Raw genomic sequence first — 13993 nt, 5'->3', positions numbered from 1 at the left:
TTCCTTTTGAAAATGCAAGGCTGCCTCAGCTGTTCTAAGGAAAACCAGTAAGTTACCTTTGGGTCCATCTGGCTCTGGCATCAGGAGGGTTCAAAGCGAGTTCCCCAAGATGAAGGGACACTCTGGGGACAGAAGCAAGAACAGAAGCTCCCACATTGAGCCTGGAGCCCTGGTGTGCCCTTAAAGTCAGAACGCTTCCCTGGGAGAGGTCCTCAGGCTCACGGGATGGGCTGCCCACCTGGATCCCTGGGAGGCCCCTGACTTACTCTCCTGCGGGACCACGTGAGGATCTTCAGCCTGGGAAGTTACCACCTCCATCCAGTTCAGGCTCCTGGCTCGGCTTGGACCCCCTCCCCTGGCTTTCCTCAGCCCCAAGTACCCTTCTCTGGCCCTGGAACCCGTGGTGGCTGCCACCCCACCAGGATAGGATGCTGGATGGGGGCAGGGGTCTCCAGGTCACCAGAGCAAGCTCACCACCCTCCCCCAGGCCCAAAGCCATCTTGCCCATCTCTCCCCCTTCTGTTCTGTTCAATACGCCTTTGTCAGTGTCTGAGACCACCTGGGCTAACACATCTGTTGACCTGGGGCCCCCAGGCACAAGGCGTGCACTGGGCATGAATCAGGGGTTTCTTTGGCGGGGAGAGCGGTTGGCCCTGTTGTCCACAGCCGAAGTCATTGGGGGTGCGTGGCCTTCAAGGCTTCCGAAGGGCTACACAGAAGCCACTAAAGCCCCAAATATGCACCTCCTGAACGCCATGTGTCCCCAGCCCTAGCCGCCTCAGGAGAATGAACATCTGCCCCCAGTAGACATACGTCCTCCCTGCTGCAGGGGACAGAAGGGCCTGGGACTGGTTCCCTACTCATCACCCCAGCCACAGGCCTCTAGCCCTCAGATGCAGGGTCTGAAGCCCCTCCCCCCAACTGTTTTAATCCTCTTAGTCCAACCCTCTGATATTGTGGACAGGGATGCCCTCCCTCTGTTAAAAGTCCTCAGGAGCGGTGGCCAAGGCCCAGGAGGGTCACCCACATCCCGGGAGGGAGGCAGATGGGTGCCGTGTGGATGCTGAGGTGGGAGACAGAACATATCAGGCAGAGGGAGGTGGCCTGGGGGACAGGTTGGATGGGTATTAAAACCTGGTGTGTCTCCGGCCATCTTCCCTTTTCTGAAAACTCACCAGCCGCTGTCAGAAACCCACAGAAATACTGAGAACCCAAACCAAGTGATGGAAATGGGTGTGCCGCCCAGGCCCCTCCAAGGGGGCTCCCCAGGTGTCTCTGCCCCACATGGCCCCCTGCTCCAGTCCTCCACTCCGCTGCCGCCTTTTTCTCGCTGGTAGAGCCACTCCTAGGAACTCCCCGCCTCGCCACCCCCTGCTGCCACAGAGGGGAGCAGGCCAATCCTGCGCCAGCCGGACCTGAGATTTGTCATTTCTAAGTCAGACATTCTTATGAGAGGTCCAAGCGCTCCTGGAGGCGGGGCGCTGAGCCCTTTCTCGCGGAGCACCCCCTTCAAGGGGCACTAACGTGTGTGCTGAATGAACACCAGGCACCTTCCCTCTGATACCATCTCTCCCCACGTTTGTACCTGCCTGGCTTCCGAGCAGCTGTAGGGGCAAATGGGGCTCCACGTGCCATTTCCTTGGTCCTCCCTTCCCTGGGCCCTTCCCCTCAACACCGCCACCCCCTGCCCTCTCAGGAGCCAGGCTCACTCTCCCGACCTGACGTCAGGGAAATGACCAGATGGTCCCCGTGGCCTATGTGCACTGCTGTCTCTCCCCCTCGAGAAGTCCCAGGTAGAGGCTGGTCACAGGCTTTGGGCCCACACTCCTACCCCTCCCCGGGATCCTTCTTGCCCCTCAGCTCTCCCCACTGACAAGGCACTCTCTAAAGGGGGTCTGGGTGTCCCCTCATGGGAGAGAAGCGGGGCTTCAGGCTGCCTCCACACTCTCCTTGCATGGAAGGACCGCCTGGTCCTAACCTTGGTCCCAACCCACTGTACCCCTCCCAGGACTTGTTCTCCATGTGTGAAATGGGAACAGTAACCCTGGCCCTTGCTTAACTCCAGGGGTTAGAGATGGAAATAACTGATATGCCAGAGCACTGAGTGAGGAAGGTAGTTATTACGGGGAGGGGGGAGGGGACAAGGGGTGAGCGAGGATGGGGGAGGGGAGGGGAGAGGGCAAACTGTTGAAGTGCAGCGTTTTCTGCTGGTGGGAGGGTACTGGCTGTGGTGGTACAAGGTGAGTGGGAGGCGGTTCAAGGCTGAGCAGAGACCCTATTCCCTGCATTTGGCTTCTACATAGCATTTTGGTCCCTGGGACGGGCTGCACTATTCGGTGAACATGTTGGGCAGCACCTCTCTCCCCTTCCTAATGTGACCCGCTGTCCCCTTGAGGGGTGAAAAAACGGCTTCCATGACTTTAACCCAGGGACTCGTGTGCAAGGGGTAGGCAGGCATGGCTGGGCTGACAGGCCTGAAGCCACCAATCATCCAGCATTTGCTGGGCACACACCACGGCCCAGACCCTAAGCCACAGAGTCAGATGATAGGTCTCTGACCTTGAGCGCCGTCAGGCCAAGCCTGGAAGAGACAGACCTGCAAACAGATCAAATGCAGCCCAAGCCAGTGGGATTGCGAGGTAGTAACGCACCGATGACAGCACAAGAGCACAGGGGTTGGAGGGGGGGTGACAGGGGGCGATGCATGTGAGCCGAGTCTTGGAGGATGAGGAATGTAGCAAAGGGAACGGCATCCCTGGCATAGGGAAGGGCATGAACAAGGGCACAGAGCTGTGAGAAGACTCGGTGTGCAGGGAAGGGTGAGGAGATCACGGAGGCAAGTGAGGAGGAGGCCTAGGGACAGAGTTAGGAGATAGGCAGGAAAGACAGGCTGGGCCCTGCAATCTCAGGAGCCTGGGAGGGTCCTGCAGACAACCCCATAAGGCAGGAAAGGGAGTGTGTGTGAGGTTTTTAAGAAGCCGAGGATGATCTGTCTTGCATTGTGATCAGTTACTCTGGGAACAGTGTGGACAGACTGGTGAGGGGTGTGGGAGATGACCTGAGTAGGACCTGAGTAGGAAACGGTCTGTATTCCAAGCAAGGGCAGTGGCAGTCTGCAAAGGTACAGACAGAGAGGCACAGCCCACGTCAAGGAGAGAGGCAACTTTGTGGATGATGGGTGGACACTGACGCATTAAAGAAACAGGTGGTAGAGCAGGTTCATAGGAAAAGATACAGAGTTAAGACAAGTTGGAGGGGCTTGGAGGACGTGCGGGTAAACACGTGCAGCACCACACTTAGGGCTGGAGACTGGATTTCAGAATCTCCCTCTTACTGATGAGAGCTGACCTTATGGGGATGGATGGGGTCACCTGCGGGAGAATGAAGAGGACCAAGAACCATCCTTTAAAAAATCCCCACAAGTAAGGGACACACAAAAGAAGACCCAGTGAAGTGCCCAGAAGAAACCTTTAAGTAGGAAGAAAACCAGGAATGCAACAATAAAAAAGAGCATGGAAGTAAAAAAAAAAAAAAAATTAAAAAGAGCCGTCTTTTATGAGGGTGAAAGCCGAACATAAAATACCCAGACAGGGGCCTCCCTGGTGGCGCAGTGGTTGAGAGTCCGCCTGCCGATGCAGGGGACACGGGTTCGTACCCCAGTCCGGGAAGATCCCACATGCCGTGGAGCGGCTGGGCCCGTGAGCCAGGGCCGCTGAGCCTGTGCGCCCGGAGACTGTGCTCCGCAACGGGAGAGGCCACAACAGTGAGAGGCCCGCGTACTGCAAAAAAAAAAAAAAAAAAACCACCTAGACAGACTGCAGAGTGCCCCATGCAAGAATAAAGCATTCTCAAAAGTCCTAATTGCATGCTGAAGAAAGCTGATGTGAGAACCAAAGTATGTGTCTGACACTGTCTGGTCAAGCATCCTGGACCGACACCCTGGATTAACACTGCATGGTCTGTGCTATTAAAAACAGCTTTTCGGGGACTTCCCTGGTGGCGAAGTGGTTAAGAATCCACCTGCCAATGCAGGGGACACGGGTTCGAGCCCTGGTCCGGGAAGATCCCACATGCCACGGAGCAACTAAGCCTGTGTGCCACAACGACTGAGCCTGCGCTCTAGAGCCTGCGAGCCACAACTACTGAGCCCACGTGCTGCAACTACTGAAGCCCGCGTGCCTGGAGCCCGTGTTCCGCAACAAGAGAAGCCACCACAATGAGAAGCCCGCGCACCGCAGCAAAGAGTAGCCCCCGCTGGACGCAACCTGTGAAAACCCGCGCACAGCAACAAAGACCCAACGCAGCCAAAAATAAATAAATAAATTTATAAAATTTTAAAAAACCCCAGCTTTTCAAGAAGTCATAGATTGTTGTTTGTATAAAATTTAATTATATGCAAAACATGTTCTGTATTGGTTGTGGATTCATACATTTGTATTAATTGTATAAAATCATGCGTTGGGATGAGAAACACCAAATTAAGGAACGTGCTTACTTCTGAAATGGAGGGACACGGAAAGGGGGTATGCAGGTGACTACTACTGTATCTGAAATTTATCCCTGTAAAATATCTGGGAAAATGGCTGTAATATCTGAATGTTACTTAGCATTGCTCTGGGTAGAGAATAAAGGGGTCAATGTAATGAAGAGTACAAAGAAAAGTAACATGGGGACAACCGTGTCAAGCGCTCAAGAAAGCTCAAAGAGGATGACCAAAAGTCGTGCTGGATTTGGCATTTAGGAGGTCTCTGGTGACCCTGTGATGGCAATCTCAGTGAGAGGTTGGGGTGGGGGCAGAAGGGAAGCCATATAACCCACTATAATGGGTGGAGGAATTAATGAGATTTGAAGGAATGGAGACAACTCTTCCCTCTTTCAACAGATTTGCTAGTAAAGGGAGATAAGGCTAGCTTCAGATGAAGCTGAGTAGAAGACAGATGTGGTGGTGGTTTGACGGTTCTGTGATGTTGACTGGACGGAGAAGTGTAACAGTATGAGGAGAAGGGAGAGAGGGTGAAGATGAGGAGGGAGGGGAGAGAATGATGACAGAGCAATCATAAACACTCTGTCCCAGGCCCCATGCTAAGCACTTCACACACACTAACTTATTTAGTCCTGTAAGGTAGATACTATGATTCCTATCTTACAAATGAAAAAAACTGAGGCACAGAGAGGTTGAATATCTTGCCCAAGGTCATCCAGTAGTAAGTGGCAGTCTGGCCTGAGTCAGGACACTCTACTGCAAGCTCCTAAGGAGGGTGGGGAGAGGAATGGATCCAACATGTGGGTACCAGGAGGGTCCTCTAGAGGCCGAGGGGCACAAGGGGAAGAAAGGTGAAGGGATCCTTGGAAGGCTTGGCTCTCAGGAGGTGAGAGCTTCAGGAGTAACAAAGGATTGGAACAGCTGGTTCTGGAAATAAGAAAACAAGCTCCTGAAGAACATATAAGTGGGCTGCTCAGTAAGAAGCCCAAGAGGCCTGGTGAGGTGGGTGCTCACAGCTCTACGGTAGCAACAGTGCCTGCAGGTTGGATGGTTTCCTCCAGCAGCTCCCTGTAGTCCAGGCGCAAGATCAGAACAAATGGAAGATAAAACTTATCAGGAAGAAACCTCTTAAGAAGCTGGACCAAGGACTTCCCTGGCTGTCCAGTGGTAAAGAATCTGCCTTCCAGTGCAGGGGACGTGGGTTCGATCCCTGGTCAGGGAACTAAGATCCCACATGCCGCAGGGCAACGAAGTCTGTGCGCCACAACTACTGAGCTCAGCTGCCCCAACGAGAGAGCCCACGTGCCACAACTAGAGAGAAGCCCGCACGCCACAACGAAGACCCAAGCAGCCAAAAAAATAAAGAAAATATTTTTTTAAAAATGTTTGACCATAAAAACCCAGTCCTGAAGATGGATCTTAAGGCTGGTACACCTTGAGAGATAGTGCATGTGACACTCTATAGGTGAGCTTCCAGAAAGAGGGAGATATTTGGGTCAGGATAAAAAGTCTTTTTTTTTTTTTTTTTTTAAGATTTATATATTATTTATTTCTTTATTTTATTTTTGCTTGAGTCGGGGCTGCGTTGCAGCACGTGGGATATTCGTTGAGGCATGCATGATCTTTCATTGTAGCACGTGGGCCCTTCATTGCAGCGCACGGGCTTCTCTCTACTTGTGGCATGCAGGCTCCAGGGCACGTGGGCTCTGTAGTTTGCGGCACGCGAGCTCCGTAGTTGTGGCACGCGGGCTTAGTCGCCCCGTGGCATGTGGGATCTTAGTTCCCTGACCAGGGATTGAATCTGCGTCCCCTGCATTGTAAGGTGGATTCTTTACTACTGGACCACCAGGGAAGACACAAAAGTCTTAATAAAAAGACACTAAGAACCACGACGATAGGGATTTCACGGAGGGAGCTGCTGTGTTCTGCCTTGAGGGTCCCTCTGCGTCCACAAAACCTTCCATGACCACTAGTCCAGCCTTGCTGAGCCCTCTCTCCTGGGACTCCTCCAAGTACCAGCACAGCCTTGCCTTACCTACAACCTTTTCTATTGTCCAGTAAACTCACGTGTGTATGTCTTGCTTCTCTAGTAAAGCTCTTGAAAGAAACTTGGTGTATCTTTTTAAAAACACCCTCACAAATGCCAGCAAACAAGGGTTGCAAACAGGCATACCTCACAAACAAAGGCTGGAGGGGTCCCAAGGGCGCCTATGATGGCCCTAGCACAGCAACTGAGGCACAGTCTACACTGCAGTCAAAAAGGCTGGAAACAACAAAATACTCAACAGAGAATAATTTCTACCAAGCGAGTTTCAGGGCCGGGCATTTAGATCAGCCTCCTGATAGCTTTTAGGTCAACTCAGACATGTTCGTTTCTGACTTTCAGAGCTGAGGAGGGTGAGATGCAGAAGAGGGTGCTGGGCTTCATCTGTGTGACATGCCGCTCCTGCGTCCACCTCACTGGCATGGGAGCCTTACTGGCAAAGCCCCAGGTGGGAGCACAGCACGCTCCCTCAGCTCACCACAGGAGCGGCCTGGCACACGTCCTCCACCTGGCTCTAGGCACAGCAGCGCAAGAGTGAGAGATGGGGCAAGGTCTGCCTGTTGCTTCTCATACCTCCAGGCCTTGGGGACACGGTCAAAAGCCACCTGCTGGGGCAGCCTGGCCACATGAAACCTCCATGTCCTCGGGATGTGGTTTATGAGACAGCAGAAGAAAGTGCGGACCCTGGGGAAAGGCCTCTGAGCGGCTGGGGGGACATCAGATTAACCTGCCTGGCCTCAGAGCTACACAGGGGAGGAAGCAACTGATGCTGAGGGCTGGGGGCCTGCCCCTGCACCCAGCCTTATAGCTGGGCCACTGTCCCAGCAAAGGGCAGCATAAAACCAGATAGAATTTCCAGAAATTTATTGGAAACAGGATACAAATTGATTAGTAGATGGCATCTACTTACAGACAGACGGTCCACACTGTTAATATCACGCTCTGAGTGAATTATCCTGGGTAAATACTCATGACCACTGATGCATGGTCTGGGCTGGTGTTCTCTGGCAGGGAAAACCAGAGATTAGGGGAAGAGGAATGGGGAGGGGTAGGCAGAAAACTGGGATGCAGCTTTCCTGAGGGGAATGGTGAGGTGGGGCTGCTAAGTGGCTAAACCCCCCCAATGGAAAACTGGGACAAGTGTTAAGAATAAAGCCCCCCTGCCTCCCCAAAGTGCTTTCCTGCCTAGGCAGAGCGGAAGAGAAGCTACAAGACACATCTACCCTCACCAGGGTCTTAGGACAGCATGGGACATAAACACCAGGCTTGGACATGACACAGAGAGGACCAAGGCCATGCACGTCCTGGGCCTGTTTGCCCTCTGACCTGTGCCCCCACCCTCCCCTGCTCTGCTCTGAGTGGTGGGGGGCTGACCACAGGTTGCCTGTCCCCAGCTCCCAGGTCAGCTGGCTTCCAGCTGGGTTTAGCTAGCAAGAGGCAGCTGCAGAAATCTGGAGAGCACGAGGAAGTGAGAAGCCAGGCTATTTCTGCTCCCTCTCTGCTTGGGGGGGACCAGGCAGGGACCTGTTTCTGGCACGGACCATGCCTCTTCATGGCTCCAGCTCCCACCACATTGGCCCTCTGTGGTCCCAGGCCCCCACCAGTGGCTGTGACTCCCAAGATCCAGTAACATGGCCTCTCCCCTCTGTCCTACCAGCTGTGGTTCCCCATCTCAGCGTTGCCCCTCACTCCCCTGTCTGGCATCTCAGCTCTTCTTGTTTCTGTATTAAATGATTCCCTGGATTAAAACCCCTCTGGTTTTTTTTTAAATTTATTTTATTTATTTTTGGCTGTGTTGGGTCTTTACTGCTGCCTGCCGGCTTTCTCTAGTTGCGGTGAGTGGGGGCTACTCTTCGTTGTGGTGCGTGGGCTTCTCATTGCGGTGGCTTCTCTTGTTGCGGAGCACGGGCTCTAGGTGCGCGGGCTTCAGTAGTTGTGGCGCACCGGCTTGGTTGCTCCGCGGCACGTGGGATCTTCCCGGACCAGGGCTCCAACCCATGTCCCCGGCACTGGCAGGCGGATTCTTAACCACTGTGCCACCAGGGAAGTCCCCAAACCCCTGTTTTAAATACACAGACTGATTCTGTTTTCCTGGCTGGAGGCTGATAGAAACCAGGCTGGGGACTAGGCACAATTGTGAGAGGCAAAGCTGAAAACTGCTACGTCCCCCTCCCTTGCACCACCTTGGGGATGCAGGGGGGCGGGCGATGACGGGGGGAGAGGGAAGATGGCTTGCGGGCTTCTGCATCCCTGTCCTAGGGAGCACAGACCAGGCTCAGCACAGCACTCCTGTGCACGTCTGCTGGGAGCTGTGCAGACAGGTTCTGCATGTCACCCCACAAGCTCACTGCTCACAGTGGTGACACGCCACCGACGCCAACAATGGTGACACTGTGGCCCCAAGAAAGGGGGTGGCTGGGAAACCCTCTCCACGCCAACTGCTCAGGTGGCAAAGGCAGATACTAGCGGCTCCTTGGTGCCCCTCGTCCATTCCCCGGAGGTTCAACGCTGGGGGACTTTCCAGAGGTGCAGTGAGAGCGCGAGATCTTCAGCATCCTCCCTGAAGGAGGACGGGCTGCGGAACCAGGGGCTTTTACTACACGGCGAAGGAAGAACTTCATGTGGCTCAAAATGAGCTGCACTTGTCCCACAGCTGAACATGAACTGGAACCGGGCTAGGCCTCCCTCTTCTTCCTTCAGACCCGGCCTGGCCCCGGTCTCCAAATCTCCTGGCCTGGGGAAGGAGGGCCTCCCCGCGACAAGCTGACAGCAGAGTCACGGGCGGCTAATTGCTCCTTTAACCACGAGTCACCATTTCATGTGGGTCAGGAGAGGAAAGGGAAAGGGTGAGGGAGTCATTCCACCTTCTATTGTCCATGTGCACAACAAGTCCAGGGCAGGGCACAGGGACATAGCTTTGCCGTGTCTCTTTCTTTAGAGGAGAACGTGGCACATGACAGGTGATGCGAGAGCTGGTTGCCTTCTGTCCCTGGGTCTTTTCAGAAAGAGCTTCTCTGTGGGACCCCGAGGGCAATGCCTGCCACCCTGCCCGGCTCGCCGAGCACCTCTGACACATGCCCACCCACGGGGCCCCAAGCCAAGAGCCGGAACAGCTCCAGGAGCTGGCAGTGGTGAGAATGTCCCCAGGGTCACCCCGCCAAAGCCTAAGATGAGAACCGACCCCTCCTGGGAAGAGGAGCCACGATGACCGCAAGGCTGGAAAGGGAAAAGGCAGCTCCAGCTCCGAGAGTCGCCCTCAGCCATCACACGTCACATCCTCTCTGCTGAGCTGAACCCACGCTCTGAGGATCTAGGCATCTAGAGGGTCATCGTCATTTTAGGGATACCGCACTCTGCTTGGGTGGCGGTGGGGTGTTCAGCGCAATTGGAGCCACTCTGTCCTGCAACCACCTGGCCGTGCGGGGCACCTACTACCAGCCACCCAGCTGTCTCCCAGCTGAGGACTCCAGGGATGCCTGGGAGGTCAAACTCCAGCTGTCTTTCACGCTGCTGGGACCCTGTGCCCTGCAGCCAGAACCTGCAAACAGAGGCAGGGGCGTGGCCAGACTCACACCTGCTCAGGGAGCCAATGGGGCACTAAGTTACTCCTGTCCCCGTGGCTGTGTACACAGAGCCGCAGAGCACTCTGCCTGTGATGCCAGCAGGGCCAGTGCCGAGCGCAGACAGTAGAAACCAGGTCGCAGGCAGGTCTCCCGGGACCTAGGCACAGGGGCTCACAGGTATGTTTGGGTTGGAAGGGTCGGTCGGGGGGGCTCATGGTGTCATACACACAGACTCACCTGCAGACACAGTTCTCTCACTTCACCCTCTAGGCCACACAGACTCCACCTGCTTAAAGTCTACCTGGGTGAATGCGACTCACAGAAGGGCCGACCTGGCTGCAGCTGCCCGTCAGCTGCTCTGGCTGTGAAGGAACAGGGCAGGACACGATGGCTGGTCACAGTGATACCCACACTCAGCTCAGGTTAACACCTGCTCTTGCTGGAGGTGCATGGAACCGAGCAGAATGCCAACTGCTCTCCAAAGACAAAGTACAGAGGACATAAAGAGTGCACAGGCTTCCCAAAGACGACTTTCTTATGTTTTGTCAGAACCGTAGGTAATTCTGTACCTTGGCGGGGGGGGGGGGGGGTCAAATACAGGACGCCTGGGGTGAAGGACAAAATTTCCCCATTAAAAAAATGGGGAATGAAGCCTATTGAGGTCAAAGCTGAGTGACAGTGACAGCAAGGATGTGGGGAAATATCATGAACTGCATAAACACTGGCACATTTCTTAAGAAAAATCCATTCAGAAAGATGCCGTGTCCCTCGTGTACACATCCACACAGCTGATGACAGAGCTGAGCTGGCACATGCAGGGCAGCAGCGGCTCTGAGCCCGCAGCAGCCCCACTGCCCCAGGAGCTGCAGTGCCCAGGGTGCGGAGCGCCGGAGAAGCGGGGACGTGGAGTGGCTCCCTGAGCCCCTCGATTCCCCAGGCAGGTCCCCCCTGGGGCAGCGAGGTCTCTGAGAGGAAAGCAAGGTGACACTGATTCACACGAGGAGACACAGCCTTGGGGATGTACACTCCTGCAGTCTCTTCCCCTGCCCCATCGAGTCTCCATGGGGCGCGTGGAGGTCTCCCACTGAAATGCTCTGGGGAGGGGGCTGCCTCGTGGCACGGCCGTAAACATCAGCAGAACAGAGTAGCAAGTCTTGGATTATAGGATTAAACAGGGATAGCTCAGTCTGACACGCAGCATGTGAATTCTGGAAAAGGAAAGAAACAGGGTCGAAGTTAAACAGGTTCCGACGGCGGAGGCAAGGTGAGAGGAAGGGCGGATCAGGCCTCCCACCACCACCATCACAACCTTCAAGGAAAGGAGGTCGGGCATTGATTCAAATGAGAGCTCGCAATGTCGTTTAGGGGTGGACATAAGGAAAGTTTAATTGAGGCCAAGAAGATATGTGAATGACACTGAAGTACCTTTGAAGCTGGGATTTGGATGGGCAGGTGTAGTGGTTACCGGCAAGGCGCTGCAACACACCAGGCAAGTGCTGACATGCGTATCAGAGCAACATCACGGAACCTCTCTGACTGGATGCTGAGAAATGGGGAACACACCTGGCCTGCAGGAGGCACACCCTGATCCGAGGTAACCACAACTAATCATATGATGTGGGCACTCGGAGGCTAGGGACATATTTTTCTGCAGAAGGGGAGTGAACTCAAACACCCACAGTGTCACAGTGTCTGTCGTTCCCACCCCCTCCACTTGCCCCCAAACCTTCAACTCTCCTGTCCCAGAGCTGGGCATCCAGACACTCTCAAGAGAAACAAGTAAATGAAAAGGAGAAGTGCTGGCAAACTACGTCACCATCTGGTGTTACCAGTATGTTTCACAACATACTGGTCAGTATGTTGTGAAAACTTCTGCTCGGTTATCAGGAAAGTGGCTAGGAGGGAAGTGGGGGGTGTCTGCTGAGATGGGATCAGCTGCTCGGGCCAAGGCAGGGCTCAGATACTCTCTCTCATCACACGCTCTGCAACCAGGAGAGGACACAGGGTTAGGACACAGGGACGCTCACCTTCACAGCCTCCCGCCATCCTGAGGAAGGTCTGCAGGATAGAGCAGAGCTGCACCTTCACTTCATGAGCCTTTCTAGAATAGGGGAGATATATGCACACAGCCTGGTATTTGATAGGGCTCAGCACATACGTGTTAAATTAAAACCCAGACAATTCAGTTCAGGACTGGGCTAACTTGCTTTATTGATAGGTTACGGAACTGCTTTATTTAACTTTCACCAGAACCTTGTGAGAGTCAGAAAGGTTAGGAAATTGCTCAAGGTCACAGGGCGAGTAAGTTGAGGAGTCAGGATTTGAACGCAGATCTTCTTAATTCAGGTAAAGTTTTTCCTACTACTCCAAGCCGCCCCATTCTCCATCCAACCCAGTAAGAGCATACTGCCCTCTTCAGTGTCTAAATTAAGGGTTATGTGTGTGTCAGTATCTCCAGTATCTCTCAGAAGCCTCTCTCTTTTTGTCCACCCCCCTATGGAATTAAGCCATCTGCCAGAAGAGTCGCTTGTAAATAGCTTTCCAAGCTTCCGACCTGCCATGGTAAATTACGCTTTCTTCTATCTGTGCTAAACTTACCTGCTCCAGGTTCAAAAGCAACCCTCTCCTCCCAGCAGCTCGGGATCTGGCGTCACACCTGCCTTCTCCACACTGGCCATGGTTTTAAGTTGAAATATGTCACCTCTTTGCATTCTGGGCTGAAGAACCCCAGTGCTTACCACCTGCCCTTGTACCGCTTCACGTCTCCCTGCTCAAAGCTTCCTCAGCCCCACTGTGCTTCCTTGAAGCAACGAACCAGAGCCACGTGCAGGGTCCCAGATACATAGGCCCCCAACATGGCAGAGGGCCCCAGGAAAAGATCTATACCCATTCTCAGGTCTCCTTCCTAGATGATGTAGCCCAAATCATCTCCCTTTATGCTTATAAATAAATTGTCAAATGTATCAATCTACATATGCTACTTTGGTCTATACTATCCCTGATTCATAAGCACTTTTTTTTCCTTTTTTTTTTTACAAAATTCTCCCTTTTGGTTTGACTATTCAGAAGTACATAAAGTCCATGGCCTTGGAGATTCTGCACTCTATCTAACCAACTGATGCAATGGCAACAACCTTTTTTAAGGTTTCCAGCTACTGGCGTCTGAGTTAATTTCCCTCCCTTCTAAAACCCAGAGGAGAAACCATTATCAGGATTTTGGAGCCCAGAAAGCAGATAAACAAGTGACAACAGACTATGTACTCAAGAATTCCAAGGCTGAAGCTGGCAGTGTGAAAAGCTGAGAACCCAGTTTATACAAAGGAACTGACACCAGACACCTCTGGAAGTGGGGGAGGGAGACTGCAGTAAGGGTTAGTTGAAGGCTGTTTGAGAAGCTCTCCTGACTCCATACCCCTAGGCAACTGCCCACCTCCCATAAGTCTGGATGTTTATTCTCTAAAGAGGACCAAACAGAGGGTCTCAGGCCTAAGGGACACAAGGCACCAAGCGCAGTTGAGGGCAGAGCTACCAATCCCCAAACTGAGGGATCAAGTGAACACATGCCTACTGAATGGTGAGACCGCCAGCCTTCTTCCCCTTGAGTTCCCAGAAAGCTGATGGCCAAAACTTTATTCTCTGGAAAACAGACTGCGCTGTGGTCTGAATGTCTGTGTCCCACAAAATTCCTATGTTGAAATCCTAATGCCCAGTATGATGGTATTAGAAGGTAGAGCCTTTGGGAAGTGCTTAGGTCATGAGGGTATAACCCTCATGAATGGGATTAATGCTCTTATAAAAGAGACCCCACATGTCCCCTAGCTCCTTTCATCATGTGATGACACAGCAAGAAGATGGCAGTCTGCAACCTGGAGTAGGGCCTTCGCCAGAACCCAGCCATGCTGG

The 13993-nt window shown here is 53.4% G+C and overlaps 1 protein-coding gene across 1 annotated transcript in view; it reads right to left on the bottom strand.

The window, feature by feature from the left end:
* Positions 1-10685: 10685 nt before the first annotated feature.
* The window catches only part of MTA3 (metastasis associated 1 family member 3), a 152567-nt gene continuing 149259 nt past the window's right edge, over positions 10686-13993 (bottom strand). The window contains exon 17 of the mRNA XM_082672083.1: positions 10686-11298. Coding sequence (XP_082528209.1) covers positions 11273-11298 — 26 coding nt within the window. The 3' untranslated portion in view covers positions 10686-11272. The remainder of the gene's footprint in view (positions 11299-13993) is intronic.

This window comes from Grampus griseus (assembly GCF_964374135.1).
Source record: "Grampus griseus genome assembly, chromosome: 15".
NCBI classification, from domain to species: domain Eukaryota; kingdom Metazoa; phylum Chordata; class Mammalia; order Artiodactyla; family Delphinidae; genus Grampus; species Grampus griseus.
The sequence above is the reverse complement of the archived record's forward strand: the minus strand, read 5'-3'. Positions and strand labels throughout refer to the sequence as shown.